The 23,467-nt window shown below is 36.7% G+C and overlaps 1 protein-coding gene across 2 annotated transcripts in view; it reads left to right on the forward strand.

Moving 5' to 3' along the window:
- Nucleotides 1-23,467, forward strand: part of CDH2 (cadherin 2) — a 211,072-nt gene that overhangs the window by 116,615 nt on the left and 70,990 nt on the right. Inside the window, exon 1 of one of the 2 annotated variants that reach the window (XM_069468505.1) lies at nucleotides 12,589-12,760. The exons of the other annotated variant lie outside the window; for it this stretch is intronic. Coding sequence (XP_069324606.1) covers nucleotides 12,682-12,760 — 79 coding nt within the window. The 5' untranslated portion in view covers nucleotides 12,589-12,681. Of the gene's footprint in view, nucleotides 1-12,588; nucleotides 12,761-23,467 lie in introns of those variants that run through there. 2 annotated transcript variants of the gene reach the window in all.

A 23,467-nucleotide genomic window follows, 5' to 3' on the forward strand; every position in this document is an offset into this window, starting at 1 on the left:
TTAAAATCCTAAAAGTCTGATTTTTCATTTGTATAGTCTTTTTTGAGACTGAATTATCTTAATGATCATAGATAAAAAGAAATAAAACTTTTTTTGCATCCTCTTGAGGTATAACTTATGTGTATCTTAGGAATTTTCTAGGCTGTACTTCTCCTTTGCAAGAAGAGAGCTTTCAGCCCTCCCAGGAGGCCGCTCCTTGTCAAGTGGACCATCTGGGGGTGGGAATGGGAGAGCTATTTCAGTGCTAGATGAGTCCCTACAGAGCAACAAAAGTGAAAAAGACATTATATCTCAGTGATGGAGCCTGCTGGTTTCCCCTTTAAATATTTTTAAATAGAAAAAACCTTTCTGAAATATGGTAAGTATTAAGGAAGCACCTTCTTGTAACCTATAGCTGCAGGCCATTAGCTCTGGGATCTGATAAGTTCCTTAACCTCTGTGAGTCTTAATTTCCTCATCAGGAAAAAGAAGATAGAATTTACATTACAGGCATTGTTTTAAGAATCAAATGAATAGAAAGCAACTGCTGTAGTGCCTGAGACATAGTATTTATTAAATGGTGGCAACTGCTTATATGGGTGTAGAAAAGTCAGAGGGGGTAAAACTAGGAAGGTCCAATTGTACTAAGGCTTAGAACTATATTTTCTGCTATCGGCAGCGCTGAAATGTCTGTATTTTCATTTCACCCTGTACCATTGATTTAATGTATAGGCACTATTTATGATGATATAATAATTATATCGTTACTCATATTATCTCATTTAGCTGTTGCTACAATGGTGCTGCATAGCAAACCACCTCAAAACTCAGTGGCTTAAAATAATCACTGTTTTTGCTGCTGCATTTGTAGGCTGGGTGGAGCTCAGCTGATTCAGACGGGACTGAGATCCAAGCTGCACATTGAGTCTAGATCTGCTCCACATGGCTTCATCCTTCTTAACTCAGTGGCTGGGCAGAGCATGTTCCTTTGTCTGGCGGCAGCATCCTCTAAGAAATCCAGCCCCACTGTGCAAGCGCATTTCAAGCATTCCCTGATGTCACATCCACTAACAACCCAGTGGCCAAAGGAAGACATGGCACCAAGCCCAACATCAATGGAACAGCAAAGTATATTCTGCCCATAGTGGCTGGAAGAGGGTAGTGAATATTTTCTGTACAGTAATCCAAGCTATTGAAATGATTATCATAATAATAATAATCGGGTTACATTGTATTGAAAGTTTCTAACAATAGTGACTAGGTCAGTAGGATGTGGCTGAGATGCTTGTTTTGTGGTGGTGGTGGTGGTGGTTGGTTGTTTTTTGACAATTAATGTGCATGTGGCCTTGTCATAGACATTATTTGGTGATGAGTTAATCCAGTCACTCTGCTTCCTTATGGTCAATATGCCATCTCTGATGAACAAATGCATATAAAAATTTTAAAGCACGTTGGTGCTTCTCTGATATCATTAATAATCTAGTCTAGCTGAGGATGTTTTCCACCTGTTTTATCAGTCTGCTTTATTAGGTCTAAACTTCCCTTCAGTACTACCACTGTGTATATTTGTACTGTTCATTTCATCTCTGTGTGAAAGTTTCATCTCTCGCAGAAGGTAGTGTTTCAGGAGCGTGTTTAGCATCGTAGCAGGTGAATTGGAAATAGCTATATAGCAACTAGCAACTGTTGTTTTGGTGCAACTACTACATGCTGGTAGCACGTTTTTGTGGAGTCAACATAGAGGAAGCTTTTGAAATGCATTCACCTTGCTGGTTGGATTTGCCACTCACCACTTTTAAGTGCTTATTTTTTCAAACTTTTCCTCTTACCTCCACACGACCCCAAACAAATCAATCAGAAGCCCTTTGCTTGAAAAGTTTTCCAATAGATGTTGTGACACAGGCAGAATCTTTTTAAGAAAATCACTGTGTATTCCTGTGAATGTACAATACCTGGGAGTGCCAGTTAGGTTCAGGGAATGAAATGGAGTTTAGGCAGGAGTTTGTGGCCGCTATGGATTTCGTGCCAGAGTGCAGCAAATAGACCCACAAGGTTCTTCCTCCTGCTTGCATGCAGATGGCATTATCTGTTTTCTTTTTTTCTCATGCAGAAGTGGGAGGAGAGGGCTGTTTCAGCTGCCATTGATGAAAATCAAACTCCCAATGTCTGATGGCAGCCTGCTATTTCACGCTCTGCTGTTTTTGTTTCAACAGAAATTTAGTTTGTTGTTTTTGCTGGCAGTGTGAGCCTGTTCTGAAGGAGAGAGACTGCTGCATTTAGTTAGGGGTTCAGCATTCTTTGCTTACATTCAAATTTGTGTCATGGTTATGTGCTTCAGATTCATTGAAGAGAAACACCTTCACGTAGGCTGGGAAATAGCATCTTCAGTAGCATTGTAGGCTTGAAGAAATGCCAAAAAAACTTTAGTGCCAGTCTCCAGGTACTCACTTTGTGTGCTTTGGGGGCACTTGACCCATATCAAATACATACCAAATGCAATTATTCTTTATAACAACCAGAATCATTATTCACCACCTGTATGAGGTGCATTTTTGCAAGGGTTGTTTTTGTATATATATTTCAAGTAATAAAATCACTACCCATAATTTCAAGTGAAAAGCAGATAGGTAGGTGCAGCGAAAATATAATCTTTAGCATTAAACACTAAAAAGAGGTAAAAACATATCACAATTTAAATTTATCAAGGCTTTATTCTTCATACGGAAGCAATCTCTTTATGTCAGTCTCAAAGCTTGTAAGATCAGAACTTGAATAATCAGATGAAAATTCTTCTTTTTCCTGTCCTGATACTTACTGAACTGAGGTCCACAATAGCTTTACAAGGGAAGTGATTTCCTTTGTTCTAAAAGGGTAAAATCATAAGTACTGTAATCTACTGGCTGAATGCTTAGCGGGCCATTCTTACCCTCTGGTCTTAAAACATCTTGAGATGTAAAATAAACAGTGTTTGGATGAGTTTTCTTGCTTAACCATGAATATAGAGGCCCAAGGCTTTCTGTAATAGATACCTAACTTTTATCAGTATCCTTTTTTTTTTTTTTTTCTTAGCTTCTAGCAAGCTTCTAGGTATTTAAATCTCTTAGTGCTTTTTTGGTAACTTAGTTGCTTTTCTACATCTAAGAATCCACTTCCTCTCGAAGTGACGGTAATTTGTGAACTGCCTGAATCCTGGGAGATCACAAGGCCATAGATTTGACTTAATCAGTTGTGGCTCCTGTCACTTTCATCCATTACTCAATTGAACATAAGTGAAATTTGAAATGCAAAATTATAGTTTTTGCTCTGAGTGAAGTTCATTAGAAAGTCCCCCAAATTTTTTTCTTATTTTTGAAACAGGATCTCACTCTGTCACCTGGGCTAGAGTGCAGTGGCGTCATCATAGCTCACTACAACCTCAAATTCCTGGGCTCCAGTGACCCTCCTGGCTCAGCCTCCTGAGTAGCTGTGGCTACAGGGTCACTAATTTTTGAATTTTTTTTTTTTTTTTTTTGTAGAGACAGGGTCTCTCTGTGTTACTCAGGCTGGTCTTGAACTGCTCAAGGGATCCTTCAGCCTCAGCCTCCCAAAGTGCTGGGATTACTATGGTGGGCTACTGTGCCCAGCCTGCAAAATTTTTTTAAAAGTCTATAAAATTTAGAATAAGTAACACATCTAAAAGTCTATCAAAATGGATGTTTGTTTCTTTTAGTTCTTTACCTGACTAGGCTGAATCTTGATAAATTACATAAATTTCATTCAGATCTGTGACAAAATTTCCTAGAAGATTTGTTACCTAGGGTGCATTCTGTAAATCTGCGGAACATTTTCTCAGCACTGAGCCTTCTAATTCGATTCAGTACTGTAAGGTTTTCCTCTAAATTATGAGTTCTTTACATCTCTCCCTCCCTGAATCACTTTGTGCCAAGAAAATCCTTATTTTCTTTTTTGGTTTCTGATCACATCTTTGCATATGTCCTTAATGTTTTACTGTGGAATAACTATCAACATTTTTTTAAAGAAATAATTCTCTATTTTAATCAGATGATAAAAATATTCTTCCAATGCATTTTTATCTTGCAGATTTCTTCTAAAAGTTTTACAACCCACTAAGAATGTTATGTGCAAATTTATTAAATTGCTTAAATTTCCTAATCATATAAAAGATGATCACAAATTACAAGACAACAGTAACTTCTTTTCTGGTGTTGCTCAGTGATGTACCATATTTAAATTATTTAGACTATGAAGCCATTATGTCTGTCAAATTGTCATTTAAGGGGCCATGGCCATCTTATAAAAAGAAATGCTTGACTCAGCCCCTTTTGGAACACTATGTCAGCTTCATCACAGACTTGATTATCTCAAATAAGGCATCCTGCCCAACTTTGATGGAATGTTTCGTTAATGAGCAGAAATCATAATTATGACGAGTTATAGTATTCTGTGTTGTTGTGAGTCCTGTGAGAGACACAGAGATCAATGTCTATAGACTCCAGAACGTACTCTGAATTTTGCTTTTCATTATTAAATTCCCTCAGTTGTCTTTTTCTGTACCTTTATGCATTCAGCAGTCATATATCAACAGCCTGTTTTGTGGCGGGCCTGAGCTAATCACCAGGGCCTCTAAAGGAATAAGGCATAGCTCTGCCCTTCAGTTAGGGAAAATAAGTAAATTAGCATGTGAAATTCAAGTTTGAGTGGTCAGATGGAAGTATCCAAGGGCTATAGTTGGAGTGCAAACGTGGGGGATGGCTTTATCTTCTGGGGCTTCATAAAGGAAGTGACCCTTGAAAGGTGAGTAGCCACTTGCCAGGGTACTTAAGTCAGGGTGTTGCACTCAGATGGACTTAGTCGGACGTGCTCCAGAAACTGAAAGCGATTGAATATGATTGGAATGGAGTTCATTGACAAGGATTGAGGAGAGCATGAACTCCAGGCTGTGGTCACATTGTTGAAGGACATGTGTAGCGGCAGCAGAGTAGGTCTTTATTCTCTAATCAGTGGAGAGCTATTAATAGATTTAAAACTGATCAGCTCTGAGTTTTAGAAAGACTTATTTATCAGCCGTTGGAAGGTAAATTTGGTGAGTGTAACAAGGACAAACTATGTCAGTTAGGAAGCTATTACTGGAGGCCTGATGAGAAGTGTAGAGGATTTGTGTGCCTGGGAGAAGCGGAGAGAATAGAGCAAGAGACATTAAGGGGTAAAGTCCATGGGTCTTGGAGACCAGCTGGATGAGGAAGGACAAAGATTATCGTACTTGTGGCTGGTGGATGGTGTTATCATTCTTGAAGATAAGGGATGTAGGAGAACCCAAACTGGAAGGAATGTGGATGTTAATTTTCCCTTTTTAATTTGGAATTTGAACTCTGTACACATGAAAATTTTATATAGGCACTTAGATCTGTGGCTCTGAATCTCAAGGAAGTTCCTGGTTAGACATAAGTCATAATGAAATGTGTCATTTTAAGTTATAATGAAATAATAATGACTCTCATTTATTGAAAACATTCTATGTACTGGGCCCTGTTTGTTTTATATATATATATATATGATATTATATATAAAGTATCGTATATATAATCTTTTTAAAATCTTCAGCATAACTCTAAGAAGAAGATATTTTCTTCACTTTTTTAATAAGTAACTAAAGCTTAGATAGGTTTGAAATTTTGTGTAAACTTTCACTTCTAATAATTAGAAAGTTTAGCATTTGAACCCAAATATATCATTAAAAGACTGTTCACTGTCTTTTTCATTATCATTTTTAGGAGTGTTTTAAGAAGAATGGGAGGCAGGTTACGTATGCACTTTGCATGACACTGAGTAGATAGACCTGGATTTGAAAGCCTATAGGAGTTTCACAACAGAGACTATTGGAATATCGATAGATTTCTTTTTATCTTACTGGCAGGAGGAAACATTGAAAGTTTTCAGCAGGATGATTAGGAAAAGGGAAAAGAATTCAAATGAAGCATACACATTGGACCAGTAGGAGGGGCTGTGATATTAATATCTTTTGGTTGCACATAACAGAACCCAACTTAAGCAAGATGGAGTGTTTCTTGGAAGAACACCAGGAAAATCATGGAGAAACAAAGAGGTTAACAGGCAAGAATTGGGGCAGTTTATGGAATTCCACCTCCAAGATATAGCTGGCAAATTAGCACAGCTACCCAACAGGCTCCTGTCTCTATTTATCTCTGTTCTACAGTCCAAGGGGCTGAGAAAGAGCCAGTTGCTGCCGGCTGAACCAGTCTGTTGTCATCACTCACTTGTAAACACAACAGCTCCAGCCCCTAAGTTTCTTGCCCAAGTTTTGTGCCTAGGAAGATCATTTCTTCTATCTTTATTTGTTAACTGGAATGAAAATGAGGCTTTTCAAAGATGGAGATCATAAGAATAGTGCTGGTGGGATAGTTATTTCATGAGGAAAAGCTATAACATTTGGAATGGAACGAGATGTAGTGAAAGAAAACCCAGTGCCAACAACCACTGAAGAACTTATGAGTACCCTGAAAACTTACAAGTTTCCATCAACGACTTCAAATCAAACCTGTTTTTTCCAATATCAACATTTTATCTCCTTAGTAGGGAGGATCTCTGTCCTTCTTTCCATCTCTGTGTCAGGCCTAGTCTCCTGCTAAAAGCAGTTACTCTGATTTTTATTTTTATTTTTCTTAAATGGAAAATTATGAGATCCTAAATTCATAGATTTCAAGCGGAAAGAAGACCAACACTGTATTTTAAATCCTTAATTTCCTTGCTTTATCAATGCAAATGGTGCTTACTTTTTCATAAACATTGTGTGCGTGTTTTTTTATGAATTTTTACTCACTGATGTATCCCAGGGCTCCTAATGGTCCCTGGCTCTAGCAGGTGTTCAGTAAGAACTTGTTAAATGAATGAATGATTTCATAAAACATTAAAGTGAGATGACTTGTCTCCTTGTTTTTTACATGAAAATTAGAACAGAATTCATCTAAGTTTAAGATTTGTAAATGCTTTGGGAGTGTAATGTCAGATCACCAATGTAGATACACCAACTGTGATACAGTTCTGTAAAGAGTGGATTTAAGTATCAAACAGCTTAGATGTCATCTGAGGCAGGTTAATAATGGAATTAGCAATAAAACTCTAACCTGGAGTGCTTTTAAGGTAAAATAATAAAACATTATTTCAGTAATTCTAATGCTGGAATTGGGCATTATAAAATCTGAAAAACCTTTCTGACCAAGGAGTGAAAGTTAAAAACAAACAAAAAAAAAAAGGCAGAAAATCTTGTGTATGAATAAAAAGAAAAAAATCAATTGTTCTAACTATATAATAATACTACCAGTTGTAAGTTTCCTATGTTTATGTTGTTAAAAAATTTAAGAATAAAATGTATTAGTAACACCTCCATCATCCTAATAAAAAGTGCTTATTCAGTTTGCATTTCAGATATACCAGTTACAACTTTCATATTTGCTAGTATAGGGCTGTTTCTCAGTGGCAACTACAAACAAAGGGCATAATAAAAATTAATAACTATTTAAAGGGAAAATCATTTTGGGTGTGTTAATGTGTTTCTTTCATAAAGAAATTACATTTAAATGAAATCAGGGTACAGCTCTTAAAATAACTGGGAACATTCCATTGGAATGGTACACTTCAGCATATACATGTTTAGAAAACAAATTTATATATCTGTTCATTCTTATTTTTATTGAGAACTTAATATATAAATTGTTTTTAACTTACAAGAAAATATTATAGCATAGGTTGTTGAATAGTGGCAGCACCTAGAAAAAACATAAGTCTTCTATCAATTCCGGAACAGGTGTAAAAATGATGTTGAGGCAGGTCCATCCTTCCTGCAATGCTTCTTAATTCTGTTAAGAATGATTCTTCTGAAAGAAGGAAGGAAAGAGGTAGATTGATCGGTAGGGTAATTCTGTCCTAATCTGTTTGAGTCTGCTAACAGTGTTGCTTGCACTTCTATGGCATTTTTTCCTGTTGTCATGGACACTTATCCATTGAAAACATGCAGTCGCCTGCTGACTGTCCATCTTTGCAGGTTGCCTGGTGAGACGTGAGTCTGATTTCAGGCTTTGATTAAAGTAGAAAGTATTCAGTAGAAATCCATTCCTTTTTTTTCTTTTTTCCATATAAAATTCAGTGTGTGATCCCAATGAGAAATTAAGTGAATGCTGATTTTTTTCCTAAAAAAGTCAAAAATATTTATGTAGCCCTTGTGCCTGTGTATACGTTATTTTAAAGTGCAAAAGTTTTCACTGCAGAAAGCTGTTTTTACAAATGTCAGTTAAAAGAGATTATTTCAAGAATATAGCAAATGATTTCATTATTTTGTAAATTTACAATCCAGTGCTGTTCCTAAGGAAAATATATTTTTATTCATAAAGATATTAACTCATGGCTGATTTTTTTACTCTCAACTTGTGCTCATCGTGAACTCCTCTCCCAGTAATTGAAAGGCAGTGTAGCATTTTAGAAAAAGCTTATGAGGTTTTGGAATCACACAGCAATGTTCAAATATTAGTTGTACCACTGTGTGATTTGGGGCCTGGTACTTTCCCTGTGACTCAGTTTTACCAGGTTACTCAGTTGTAACATCTACTTTTTAGAGTTTTTCTCAGGATTAAATGAGATAGTGTGTGGTGTAATGTCTCTGGCATCAGTGGACCAAAGATCTTTCAATGTGAGAATAATGAACTAGATTCGTTGGTATTTGTAGTGCTCTCACTACACTGTGAGTCTCTGGAAAGCAGGGACTGGAGTTATCCATTCTGCGTTTAATATTGTCACACGTAATAGAGGAACATTTATTGCAGGAGGGTTTGCAGAATTCTACATTGAACCTTGGCTGGGCTCTGCTGGTGCACCTTCTGCTTTGTATCCTTTTCTCTGCTCTCTGCATCTGGTATTTTTCAAGTAGTTGCCACCTTTGCTATGTATGTATAATTTTACTTCTGACACTTCTGTTAACAGGAAGCAAACCTAGGAGTTTTTGTGTTAAGTAGAAATTGTTGGAACACAGTTTTTATCAGGATGCTGACCAGAGAAAATTAACATTGTTCATCATAGAATTTTAGCTACTTGGAAGTGAGCTAACCACTTTGCTGATGTGGTAGAACTCACTCCACTGGCATACAGCTTTTGGAGTACTGCCATAGCAGGAATTATAATTGGCCTTCCTGCTTATATGAAAGTAGTTTTGTAACGTTAAAAGTGCTACATAACTACAAGGCAGGGTACTAACACTGTCTTGATCAGACAGTAAATCTGGAATAGTTCTCTTTCCTCAAGAGTAGTTACAAAGCAAAGTGAGTGGTGAGGACCACAGCGTGCCACATACTCGCCTGGATACTTAACTCTAAGTCCCTGTACACAAAGGCCTGGTCAACTTTCAGTAAGCGTTGTTGGCTCTAACTAAACAAATAATTATTTATCCTTTGGTAGCATCATTTTAAGATATTATCATAACAAAAACAATTTGCAGATTTTGTGTTCAATGAGTCAAAAAGAGATTTGTTTCTGTTTTTGGCCTTGCCGGTCAGTTGTTGCCAATATCAATGCATGCATTATCATCAGTATATAATTTAAAGGAAATTGACTATTTGTTGATTGTTTTATCCTCTCCTTTTCTTGAACCATAAATGTGGACTGACCTTTGCTTTCTCTGTGTGTGTACTATCACTGTAAAATATCAAGATGTTTTTCATAGCCACGCAGAACTCTAAATTGTGTGAAATTGTCTAACCCCACAACTTGTAAAATTGGAGGAAAATTATGCTTACAAATTAGTGGTGAGAAGAACTTGACTTGACCAAAAAACACACACCATACAGATTATGAAATCCTGACTCGGCACTGGTAGAGCAGAAAATAGGTTATTATAATAAGCCATAAACTAAATGTGAGCTAGAAACCTATCATTATTTATAGTTCATTTGGTCCCTAATAATGGCAGTTTGTTCTCTTTGACAGTTGTGGGACCTAGGGGCAACTTGCTTAATCTCCCTGAGTCTTAATTAATTCATTTATAAAATGGAAATATGAGTTGGTGCTTACTCAGGCTGGAGTTGTAAAGATCAAATATGACCAAGTATGTGAAATCACTGAAATATCAATACTAGTCTCCTCAACCCAAGAGCAGACTGGAAGGAGAATGGGAAAACTGCAGCCACCAAAGAGCACCCACATGTCACCCTACCCTGACCTCAAGTACGGATGTTCCAGGCATCCTGGGTCCCAGCCCTCCCCTCCACCGCAGGATCCGTGGATGTCAGAAGTGTGGACTCACATAAGAGGCCAGGCAGTACAGGTTATGTGCTTTCCAGAAAACAACTTTCAATGGCTGTGGAAAGAGAAATGAAAGAGCTTGCATGACATTAGACCCAATGTAGTGGTCGGGCATGAAGCAATGCACCAAGAGTCTAATTAATAAAGGTCACCGTCCTGTGTACAATCCCAGCGATGGGACATGGATTGCTCAGTTATCATTAATGCTTCCAAAGATTTCTAAACTCGGAAGAAATTGCCAAGCCTTCATGGGAATTACAAAAGCTGAAAAGTATTTTGCATTCAGTAGATATTCAGACGTTGTGATGGTGGTGATTTGTACCAGCAGCTGTGCTCTTAACAGTGGTGATTTATACATTTGAAAAAGATAGTAGCAAATTAGAATATGGTGCAGAGGAAAGACATCATTAAAGGCCCACAAGTAAAGAAACTAAATAAATTCAATAATAAGAAAAAAAAAACAAAAAGTTGAGATCAGTACATTTTTTTATATCTTTTTGAAGATATAAAGATATGAAGATATGCATATTAGATGGCTATCAGTTGTTTTCTGTCAATAGGACAACTAGACGAGATAATCTAAGCAGAAAAATGTTAGATGAGACAAGACTTTCTTCTTGAGAGATCACACCTCGTTCCTGGGACTTCAGTTACATAAAAAATGTGTGCGTTGGTCTCTATGATCAGACTGCTGGAAGCTCCTGCAGAGTAAGGCCCTGTGGCGTAGCTTATGAATCCTCTATACCTAGCCCAGTGTTAAGCACTCAGAAGATGCACAGTTTATATATATTTTTTTAATGCTAAATTAAGTCAGCAGTTCTGAAAAGCAGTCTTTCATAAAACTACATCCTCCTTTATATTTAACCCATTTCTATTCATCTTTTCACCAGTTAACTAGACTCAAACATTGAAATCCTTTTTTAACTCCTTGCTTTCCTACCTTTGCTATTCCCTATCCCCACATCTGATTAGTTATCAATTCCTGTGGATTCTTCCTTCACCACCTCTTTGTATATGTATCTTCTTTTGAGATTCCTACCCCCATCGCTCCCTAGTTCATGGTCAACTAACCTCCTCAGGGCTTTGCCAGTCTTTGAGTTTTCATTCATAATTTCAGCCTGTATGTTTAAGTTAGGTCACTTGTCCCAAAAGGCTTCTTTCACTTCCCCTGGCCAAGAACCTTCAGCACTTGTCTCCCAAGTTCTTGCAAGTCCTCTACTGTTTGCCCATATTCAGTTTGTAGATGTATCTTCCACTATACTCCTGTGTGATTTCTATATTTTGAGCAACGGTGGGCTTTGCCTTTCGTTGGACATGCCATTGTCTCCTTTCTTCTGCTCTGGGTTTATTTCTGCTACTTACTGGAACTCTCTCTCTTCCTAGTCACCTCTCAAAATCCTAAGCTTCAGCATTATCTCCAAGTATTTCTGTAGACTTTCTCACTGCTTCCCACAATGTTCTTATGCTACACAAACACCTTAGCATATGGTGCGAACCAGAAAGTTGATTGTTGAAAGGGGGATGTTTAAAAACAAGACATCTGACAAGCCATTGTCAAAAGTAACTCTAGCTTCATGCTGGCAGCCTATCTGAGTCCTCATAAGGTTTCATGGTGTGTTTAACATCTGTAAAAATCTAGGAGAGACAGCACTCATAGAGACTCTTGTATCTACCCATTAGCAAAATTATTTTTAGGCATGGTTTGCACTTACAGCATCTTTCATTTTACATGGAGTGCATTTCTTTAATTATGAAATTTTGCATTTTAACAAGTATTCTCAGATACACTCATTTTGACATTCAATCTTGGATTCATACCCACTTTAGGGTATAAAACCAACAATTCCTCACCAATCTTAATTATCTTACAAGCACTTTCAGTGCTTCTGGGTACACAAAGCACATTTATTATTGACTTTTCACCCAAGTTGCTTTTTCAGAGAAAGCTCGAACAGCCATAGGTGTTTTTACTTAACAAATTGCTGAATAACTAGTGATAGTTACTAGCTGAAAAAACTAGATAGAATATGTGTCTAAGATAACCAAAAGGGAGCAATTTGTCCAAATAGAAATGCTGTTTTACCCCCATAAAGTTTATCCTTATGTCGTATTTTGTTTTGCAAACAGACAAAGGGACCAGCAGAGCTCAGGAAGGTTTTGTGTTGCGCCCAAGGTTGGGGGCAAGAATTTGAAAGGGATCAGTGAATCAGATGTAATATGGGCTCTGTTTGAGCCACCCAATCTCTGTTTTGCTGACGGTCAGTATTGCAGTTATAAAAAGCTGCCTAGGCATTTCCGTCAGCTCAAAAGAACTTTATCCCTGCTTTCATTCTGACATACCTATTATGACTTTGTTCACTAAGCAGAAGGAATTATGGGAAATGGAAAGTCCATGGCATGTTTTTATTAAGGAGCTATGTGTATATCTTCACTGAGAAATTAAAGAACCAAGCAGAATTGTACATTTTCCTTTCAGGTAACAAAAATTACCTTATTCATTCCTCTCATAGTGATTTAGTTAACTTGGAAAACAAAGTACCATAAAATAAGACTCATGTACAAAGCACATTTTGTATTTTAAACAAGGAATTCCATGATTCTATGAATTTCTGTTATTCTAAAATTAACCGAAAACATAATCACAAGAAACTCTGCAAATATAATCTATGAGGGTGGGGTGGTGGTGGTTTTAAAAAACGCAATGTTGAAAAAGCTGTATTTCTCTCTTGCCTGTCTCCAAAACTGGAGGCTTAGAGAGTTGCATGTTTGTGTTTAAAAACAAAGTACACATTTTCAAATGTAGCTAGTAATACTTAACAACAGACTGTATTTCCCCCTTTCTTTATAGTAGACATTTTCCTGCAAACTGCAAGTAAATTAAAATTTTACAAACCCAGTATATTTTTGTGGCAAATTTTATACTTTTTGTAATACTCATTAAATTATGTTATTACATGTCAATTTCAGCTTTTAAATTTCTTGGCCTGATTTCCCTAATCTCCACTAAGTAGGTCTTCATCTCAATTCACATAATTTGCTAGAGAAATTCTTAAATAAGATGATCACTTCCTTGATGGCAAAATACTTGCACCATTCATTTTTGCATTTCCAGCTCTCTCACAGTGCAAACCTTGTAGTGAGCATGAGAGCGAGACACACACAGTAGACGCATGGAGCGGAGCAGGAAGGGCTATGGGTTATGACAAGCAGCTTTATAAAATTAAAAACATCATCAATATCTATTTAAATTTTAGTTCAGAGATGTTTATTTTCATAAATCTAATTTATTGTAACTAGAATTAACCTGCATTTAGTTGCCTCACAAATGTGTTTAAGATTAAGAAAGTATTAACATACTTCTGTCCTTTTCGGTATCTACTTTGAGCTTAATAAGTTTTCCTAAAAATAAAGTCAAACTTGAAAGCCCTTGAATATGAGTCATCTTTAAATGAGAAGTCTGTGTTAGCATGAAGTAACTTTGAAAGTCTGAAAAATGAAGGTTAACCTCATTAATTTTGTAAAAATTTGCCAAACATCAAGGGGTTTGAAACTGCCTAGAAAAACAATAAGCTATTCTGCAAAGTTGCTTGTTTTAAAGTCTAAACTGTAGTTCATGAAAAGAATTATCAAAAGGTAGTGTGTGCATATAAAATAGGCTGTTGATGAAAATGACTTTGAACCTGAGAGAAAGAATGCTGCTCATTAGAAACGAAAACTTGCAGTCGAATGTCTATGTATGGCCATTGTGATAAAACTGAATATAGGATGACTCTTTTATAACAAATGCTAAGTTTTTTTTTACTGGAAACTTTAAAAAAGAAAATGTGTCACATAAAATTAAAGGAGCACCTTTTCTGTTATAACTTAAACCTGAAATAGGATCACACTGTTTTTCTTGCCACGTATCTCCCAAGGAACTTTGTAGGTTTATAGTTGGTCTTTCCTGAAGAGCATTTATCCTGCCGAAATGGTAAACAAGAGAAATTATGGATTATATCTTTAGTTGTCTCGAAAGCATAATTTTATTTTCCAGAGTTACAACGGTTTTGTATTCTTTACTAAATAGTTCCAAAGAGCCCTTTTGAAGATGTGTGTTCTAAAAAAGTTTTGAGTTTTAACTTTTCCAGTTGACATTCATTACTTTTAGAGGGGATGAGACACAGAATTTGGAACTTGAAATATGGATAGTATTGTTTGATCTTCAAGGAATTATACTCATTTTAACACATTAATAACAAAATGACTGAAATCTATTTCATGCAAAAAAGTGAGTGATCTATTCTAGGGAGAGTTGTGTTTCACAGAGAGTAGATTGAATTTCTTTTGCTTTTTGTGATGACATGAATTTTAGCAAAAGAAAAGCACCTAGATTATAAATTACAGTTCATTATTGCCTGTGTAATTGTTTAACCTATTGAAAGGAAGAGTGACAATTGAATAATTAACCATGATTTTCTTATCTATAGTTGTTGCTGCCGTTTCATCTATAATTTCTTGGAATGTAATGTTTGGATTGTTAACTTTGCTTTGGGATTTATAGCTTTCTAAAAAAACAGATAAAAATTTATTTAAAACAATTTTCTTCCTATACGTTTTCTCCTTTGCTTTTTGTCCCAGAAAAACCAATGTATTTTCATTATGACTACCCAACAACAACAAAAACAAACAGAACTTGAGTACAACTTTTAGTGATGATATTCACTCAGGGGCTTGTTAAAATATTGAATTTTAGACTATGGTGTATGGATATTTTTAGTGCTTTATAGGTATTAGCAGAGTAGTCTCTTAGTAAGACTCTCACATGTTACAGCCAAAGAAATGAAGATCCAAAGCCCTTTAGAGATTATTCAGTATCAGTGGAACCACAACCAGAACTGCGTTCACTGGCTTGTAGTGTATTGCTTTTTATTTTATTTATTATTTTTTTTTTTGCACTAAACAGGAGAAAATGATAAAAATCTCATCAATGCAATTTCTTCCAATTTAAAGAAAAATCCACTATATCAGACTAGTTGAGAGTATAGTTCAATTGAGTATAAAATGATAGTGGCTTATTGAAGATTACTTGTAAAATATGTGAGGTTAGAGTTGGCCTTCACACAAGCAGAGTATTTTTTTAGTATCTTTTAGCATTTATTAATAATTCATCTCATTAGATCCCGAGGTTACTTCTGTACTGTACTCCAAATTAAAGTGCATATTTAGTGCCCCTGTTGGTTGGACTATAATTTATACAGGGCGTGACTGTTACATAATGAATCTGATTTTTCTTTGTGAATTGAGGAATCAATCCCATTTCTGTATAATCACATCTTGCATAGTATATTGTGTATTTTTGAATAATTGCTGTCTTTAAAAAGTGCCACTAATGGTCTTCCTCATATTAATAGGTCAAACTCATGGAATCAGGAAAAGGGGAAATGCTAAACTTTTTTACGGAAACTACAGTGACATTTAAATTTTAACACTTAATCCTACTGTCAAATATGTATGTTACACACACGCACACACAACCCCTAAATTCAGTGAACCAATTCATGTACATGAGTAATTAGATCTTTTGTTTGTGCCTGTGTTGACATTTCTTTTTTCAAGACTGATGGATTTCAGTGTATCTGGAGATTTCTTTTCTAAATAAGAGACTTTAGTCCATACAAATCCCACCCCCACGAAGATAGTGTGCCCTAGAAACAACTTGCTAAACAAATTTGCCCTAGGAAACATCCTTCCCAAATACTCATTATTAACAAAGGCATTGAGGGAGGAACAATTGCGCCAATCCAGGCACCGCCCTTTCTGTGCATATGGAGACCTCTGTGAACGCACCCTCACTGGCTGGTTTCCATGCCCCTGTTTGAGGTGAAGCTGCCACCTCTTACCTGTCCCCTCTTGGCATCACGCTGGTCCTGTGCTCAGATCAAAAGCTGCGTACCATTTCCATCGCGTCTTCACTGATTTCCTTCCTCACTTCAAACATAATTGTCAAGCACTTTGACTTTACTCATTTTGTTATATATTGTTTACTTTGAATGTTAAAGGCCTTTCTCCCTAAATTTAAACTCTTAGAGATCACGGACCTTGCCATATCCTTTTCTATATTCCCCTTAAATGGGAGATTAGGAATCATGTGGTTAATTGTCCTTGAGTGTGGACAGTTCAATAAGAAAGGGAAATCTCCCTTGATCCTGAAATGTAGAGGGTGCTTCCCAAGATACTCCCAACAGTTTCAGGCATCACCGCCACCCACTACTTTCTGTGTGACCTGGTTACTTACACTGTGTGGCCTTTTGTTTTCCTATATGTCAAGGTGAGAAACCACTGTATAAACAGGAAAAGGAAAAAAGTACACGAAAGTATTTGGATCATTACAGGTGATATCCAAATGAGATGTTATATCACAAACATTCTGAACTCCTGACTTCAAAACAGTAGGAATGAGAATATTTTATTTATTTATTTATTTATTTATTTATTGGGTTAGGTTCTCACTTTGTTGCCCAGGCACGAGGGCAGTGACATGATCATAGCTCACAGCAACCTCAAACTCCTGGGCACAGGTGATGCTCCTGCCTCAGCTTCCTGAGTAGCTGGGACCACAGGTGCTCACCACCGCGCCCAGCTAATTTTTCTGTTTTTCATAGAGACGGGGGTCTCCGTGTGTTGCTCAGGCTGATCTTGAACTCCTGACCTCAAGCCATCCTCCCACCTTGGCGTCCCTAAGAGCTAGGGTTACAGGCATGAGCCACCACCCCTAGCCTTGATTACTAATTTTGTTCAGAATAGAGTGCTAGATGCTCCACTTTTGTACTTAGATAGACGAATTCATACATATATACAAAACACACAAGTCAATGTAATATTATTCACAGTGCTGTTGGATCCGAGGAAGTGGGTGCAATCTCCATCTTTGTCCCTTGCCTCCCTGTGTTATGAGTCACCCTACACATGTTTTCATTGAAGCAGGGTTATAATTGATGGTTGAGAAGCTGAACCCACAAGTTGCTTTATGCTTATTCTTACTGGTTTCCAATTGTGAGGAGATTCAATGCATATATGAATGAACACTGCCTTGAAACTGGATTGTTGTTGTTTGCCTTGTATATTACTACTGAGAAGCTAGTTCCTTCTTCCTGCGAGTTTTCAAATTCCAGTGTTGTTTGAGAGGCAACGTGGTGCCTAGTCATAGTTGAGACTCTGGGTGATCTGGGGCATCTCAGCCCTGGTCAGTAAGACCAATAACTAAATTGCAAACATCAAAACACTTTTATTTGCTGCCTACTTATCTTGTATTAAAGTGCATAGTATACTACAGCCCTCCCCTATGCATTTTATGATTTGCATCACTCATTTCTAATTCTATTAGCTAATAAATAGAGAGAGGGACTCATATTCCTTTTATTCATTATCTGGTTTAACTGAAAATGTCAGTTCTAATCATCTATTGAATACTAGTGTCACTTAAAGAATAAAAAAAGGATGGAAGTTGGAAAATTAAGGAAAGATAACGTTAACCATAAAACCTATAAATGATGAAAATGAGCCTAATGATTTTTTTTTTTAAACCTGGATTTCATGTCCTGCCTGGTTTTCCAAATTTCCTTATTTCCTGTCCTCTTCTATTCTTTCCTCTCCCTTCTCCTCCACTGTGTAGTATGTCAAATACACAGACAAGGACTTAAGGCAAGAATCACAAGAAAGCTTATGTGACTCTGCCGACCCAGTTAGTTAGGAGAAGAGGAGAGAAGGATTAGGTTACAGGCCCAGGGGATTTGGTAAGGATTTTGTTTTGTGTGTGATAGGAACCCTTTGAGCATGATCCAATTTTTTTATTTTGAAAGGCCACTGCAGATATTGTCAAGAGTTGGAATGGACAATCAGTTAGAGGTTCTCTCTGTGACTTCATCAGATAATGACTGACAGTAGATAACATGGTAGATATGGACATGATGAGAATTGGTCACACTGGTGATGTATTTTGAAAGTGGAGCTGATAAGACATGCAAATAGATTACATTTAGGATAAGACAGGAGTCAAGCTCGGCTCCTACACCTGTAGTCTGAGCATTTGAGTGGAGGGTGAAACTATCTACTGTGGAGTTGGTTGTGCTGGAGGAGGGTGAATGGAGTTGGCTTTGGTTTTGTTCAGTTTCAGTTGCTTAGGAGACACCCAAGTGGGATGTAACACAGGCAGTTGGATGTAGTCCAGATCTCAGGGGAATGGTCAAGGTTTAGACTTATATATTCAAGATTCATCTTGGTACAGGTGATTTTTAAAACCTTACAACTGGTCGAACTTACCTAGGGTGAGAATGTAGAGAAGTGAAGGTCATGGACTAAACCCTAAGGCACTGAAGGACACATTGAAGTAGTGGCCAGTGGGATGGGGAAACCAGAAGAGTACTCCATGGAATTAATTTCATTTGGAGTGTGTTAGGTTCTGATTGCCGATTGTGTCGGCTTTCCTTAGCACTAGATTTTTTTGATGTGTAATAATTTGGGAATTCCGGGCTCATTGTGTATGAGACGTTTTGTTTTCATCTCTGATTCTGCCCTTGCACAATTCCAGCCTTGTTCGCAGTACCAGCCCAGTTCCTTGGAGTCAGGTGGCATTCCAGCTGCTGTACCCAGCTTCCTGTCACCCTCACGCCCCCTTTCCCTGTAGAGGCTGAGCTTCCAGTTAGTTACCCCTGCTTGCTCCTTATCCAGGTGCCAGTTTATGCTGGTTCCTTTCTGATCCACAGAGATATTTATCTTATATTTGAGCCTGGCTAGTTGTCTTGTTTTGTCTTAACTCTGTATTTTATTATTGTTGCTGTGTATTTGGAACAAGGTGATACTTCAAAGATGTGGACCCACTGTGCCATGCCATGTTATCCAGAAGTCTTCAAACCTCAAGTTTCTATGTGTTCTTGGTTTTATATCCCTCCTTTAAAAACATGTTATATTTTTAGACAAAAAAAATTCACATTTAATAGATCTTTCAGCATTCCATTTAACTGTGTATTTTTTCTGCCATTATCTCAATTATTCACATCTGTTGTTTTCTTTCACTTTTTATGCTGTGGAAGCCAAATGTCTACCGTAGGTTGGTTTTCAAAAAAATAACATTTTTAATATATTATTCTGAAACATTAATATTGCTGGGGCTTTTAGGCAAAAGGATATAATTCAGACTAGTCTGCTTATTGCATCTACTCATCAGGACAGGATAAGGATATTGTTTTAGCCTAACTCGATTTACTGTAGCTAATACATACAGATTGGGTAATGGGAAGTGGGAAGCAAATAATATGTGCACAGGATACTTGTCTTGACATCATCTTAGTTAATGTAATGAAAATCCTGTAATACATGCTTGCGTATTTACACGGGGAGAATTAAATGTGAAAAATCTTTATCTCTGGAATATTTAAGTATACCTTGACCCTTTGTAAGTACCCCTGACAGCTGGACTAAGAGTGTTTAGTGGCATTCAGGGAGGGGCGTGAATGGGATTAATTCTCCTAGGCACAATTCTAGAGTGCTCAGGCACCAAAGATGTTTTCCAGATGATGCACGTGGTGTGGGGCCGGAGCATACCTGAGATGGCCATCCTGTTACAGGGTACGGCAATGAATCCCACTCACTCTGGTTATAATTAATGAGAATGGTGAAATAGAGGCGCAATCATTTCTCCAAGAGGAAATGTCAGCCCATGAACGAGGATAAGGCTTATTACTGTCAGTTGAAGCAGCAGCTATTCAAATTGCTGAGCTGGTGTGTTCACAGAGGTAGATGTTCATTTGGGGCTGTGACAAAGGGAGGGAACATTTTTGAAGAGGATTTGTTGTTGCTGTTCTTTTTTTTTTTTTTAACCAATGTTGGCATTTTGATTCAACTATGTTTCTCGACACCAATAAAAATTTAGGAAGAGCTAACTTACAATTTCTAAACACAAACTGGCATTTTAAAAGGGTATTTACCCAACTTAGGCATTTACATATGTGCATAAAGTCAAATGATCTTTAAATGGCCTTTTATTGCTGTTATGTTAATACATTAAAAGCGAAATCTATTTCTTATTATGTGGCATAGATAACTTGCCCTTGTTTTGCTTGTGACTCTGTGTCAGACCAGAGTGAGCTGAACTGGATCTGAGAAATACTGTCCGTTTAGGTTGTTGGTAAAATACTTTCGGCTGCTAGAGCAGCTTTCTAGGGTTTATGCAATAATTCTTCAAAAAGTTGTGAAGTGGTGACCTAAGACAATGATAAAACATGGACTGTGAGGCCATGATTTTTTTCTATGTTATATGATGATGCTTCCCAAATAATAATACATTAATGAGTTTGCAGTAGAATTTATTCATTGCTTTTAGTACTTAAATTCTATTGACAACTTAGAGATTTTATGTAATTACTTAGAATAACTTCATTTCCTTTGTGAAGGAAACAGTAACATTGCTGAAATTTTTATGGAATTCTGCTTCATTAAGTACTTACTACACGTCAAGTAGCTAACGTTCAGAAAATGTAGGCAGCCTTCAGAAATAACGGGGTTTTGTTACTGCTTTTATTAAATTTTTATAGTTTGCTTTCTGTGAACAGTCCAACTTTGCTATTTACAAAGTTCTTTCTAGCAGTTAGTGAGCTGATACATCTTCTTGGTAGATTGGCAGTAAAAATTGGGAATTCAGTGTTTAAGCTATGAGTTATATATGGTTAAGGTAAGTTTCCAAAAGCTGTTTTATATACATTGTCATTTCTTCATGTATGATCATGATCTTTTTCTCCTAAGGAATAAACACTTCTTAAATTGTTTTAAGAGTTTAAGATAAAGTCTTATGCTCTTGCTTGTTTTATAACTTTACCGTCAGTGATGAGTTTGGATTTAATGTTTTAATAGCTTGACGGACTTTACTTTCAGTTAATGTGATCTCACATCATTCCAGTGGGGCTAATTTGCTTAATGAACATTACGTTTTACGTACCTCTTTCTTTTATTCAGCTTTCATAACCATATAACTATTTTGTTCCTTGGTCTACCTGTGTCTTTGTAAGTTGGGAACTCTGGGGACACATTTGCTCTTACTGGTGTCTATGATACATTTTGAGGCCACATTGTGGAAATTGATGGAGACAGGTTTAGTTTAGTTTTATTCTATATTTCCTTTTATAGTGTGTTTTTGAAAACTCTAATTACCAGGTGTTTCTGTTTTTAGTAATATTTATGTTGAAACTCTTTTTTTCTTTAAAAATTAACAAAACCATCTTACAAAAATTAGGAATTAGGTTTTCTTCTTGTTGACATAAGTAGCCTGAAATGTACAGCTAACTAACTTGCATCAAATTTCAGACACTAATAACCATACAGTTGGGGACAGGGAGCTTCTATACCACCTGTACTCTGAGAGAGTAATTTAATTAGAGGTAGTGATATTTCAGTGTAATTTGTTAATGGGCACATTCTACGAAAAAGAAAATAATTCTGCCTGAGCACTGTTAATTTTATATATATATATATATATATATATATATATTAGCTGTCAAAAGAAAGGATTTTCATTGAATTTCATGGCCTAGAGAGGCCTGGAGGAAGAATATCAATGAAGTGAAGAACAGCTTAAAAAATTTTGAGTTATTAGAATACACACAGGGAAAATGAATAATCTTACTGGTTTTCCAATAGTTTACTATATAAAATTGTATGCATAGCATTACTGGACTATAGAAAATCTAAATTTTATATTTTCGATGTCATAATCATTCTTTCATATCATCCCTACTGCCGTTTTGATTTTTTTCAATTTCATATCAAGAGTATCATACCACATTATTCTTTCTTTTATTTGTGGCAACTTGTGTACAGGTGTTAGTTAAGTATTACATGACTTTCCCAGGAAATGAAAGGAAATAACAACTTTATTATAAATAGATTTGGTAATATTTGGGGGAACATTTTAATAAAACTTTTCTTTCAGTGGAGAAATACCAAGACTTTTAGGAATAAAAAATAATTTTGTTTTATGAACTTAGCCTACAATAAGATTGATTCTGATTTATTTCACTGTTATAGACATTTCATCCTAATTTTCCTGTGCTTTAGGTCACTCAAGTTGAAGCCTTATCAGAGATGCTAGGCTGAGATGTGCTGCACTAACAGTTACCACCAGTTTTCTGTGCTTAACACAAAAACATTAATTTTTCATTCATGCAAAGTCCATTGTGGGTGCAGATGACTCTCAGGGAAGTTCTGCACGGGGTGGCTCATTCAGCCTGTGGGCTTGATCTTGTATTGCCTCCATGGGACCCGATCTTTCATAATGGCCACTGCAGGGGAAGAGAGCATCAACTTTTAGATGCTTTTGCTGAGAAGTGCTATGTACCCCTTCAACCTCCTGATTTTATTGGCCACATGGCCATGCCTAATGTCAAGGAAGATGAGAAGTGTAATCTTTATGAATGTCTAGGAAGGTGAGAAAACTGAAGATATTGCTGATCATTACTAATACTTCCATAAGGCTTAATGTTTCAGCAGTTTGGTAAATTATTAATAGATCGGTATGTCCCAGCCAGAATGCCATGAATACAGGTGTGCTATCGATACTCATTTTATCTTTTTTTTTTAGTTTTTAAAAAATACTCCCCACCTCTACTCCCATTTTCAAAAGACACTACCAAGATTTCTCAACTGATTCAGGCCACCACTGTGTTTTGGTCCAAATAGCCTCTGCCCTGTTGATAGACTAGAAGGAGAGTTAGGTAGTTGAAAGTCAAAGGACAGTAGTGGGACAAGACTTTAGCTAGCACTTGAGTAGTCTCGTCTTCTGAGAAAATTGGAGCCTATCTTGTATTATCTGACTTCTCACAGGAGGTGGAAGAATCAGAAGAACATGAAATTACTTTATTGAAAATGCCGCATGGCTCAAAGCAAAGCATGTCTGAAAACTAGACTAAGCCTACCAGCATGTGACCTCTTCTCTACAGTTTAAAGTTTCACACAAAAATCCAGGTTTCTACTTTTTTAATAAGACTGCTTATTGGCCCCCAATATTTATTGGTCAGTGAGGTCTAGTGACATCGAAATCACTAGAATCCACACCCCCACCCCAATGATTATAATACCAGTTAGTATAATAATAAACCCCTCAGAGTAGAATTCATGTGCCTTTGGACTTTTTTATAGTGATAAAAATATGAAGACT

Source organism: Eulemur rufifrons, chromosome 5 (assembly GCF_041146395.1).
Source record: "Eulemur rufifrons isolate Redbay chromosome 5, OSU_ERuf_1, whole genome shotgun sequence".
Taxonomy (NCBI): Eukaryota; Metazoa; Chordata; class Mammalia; order Primates; family Lemuridae; genus Eulemur; species Eulemur rufifrons.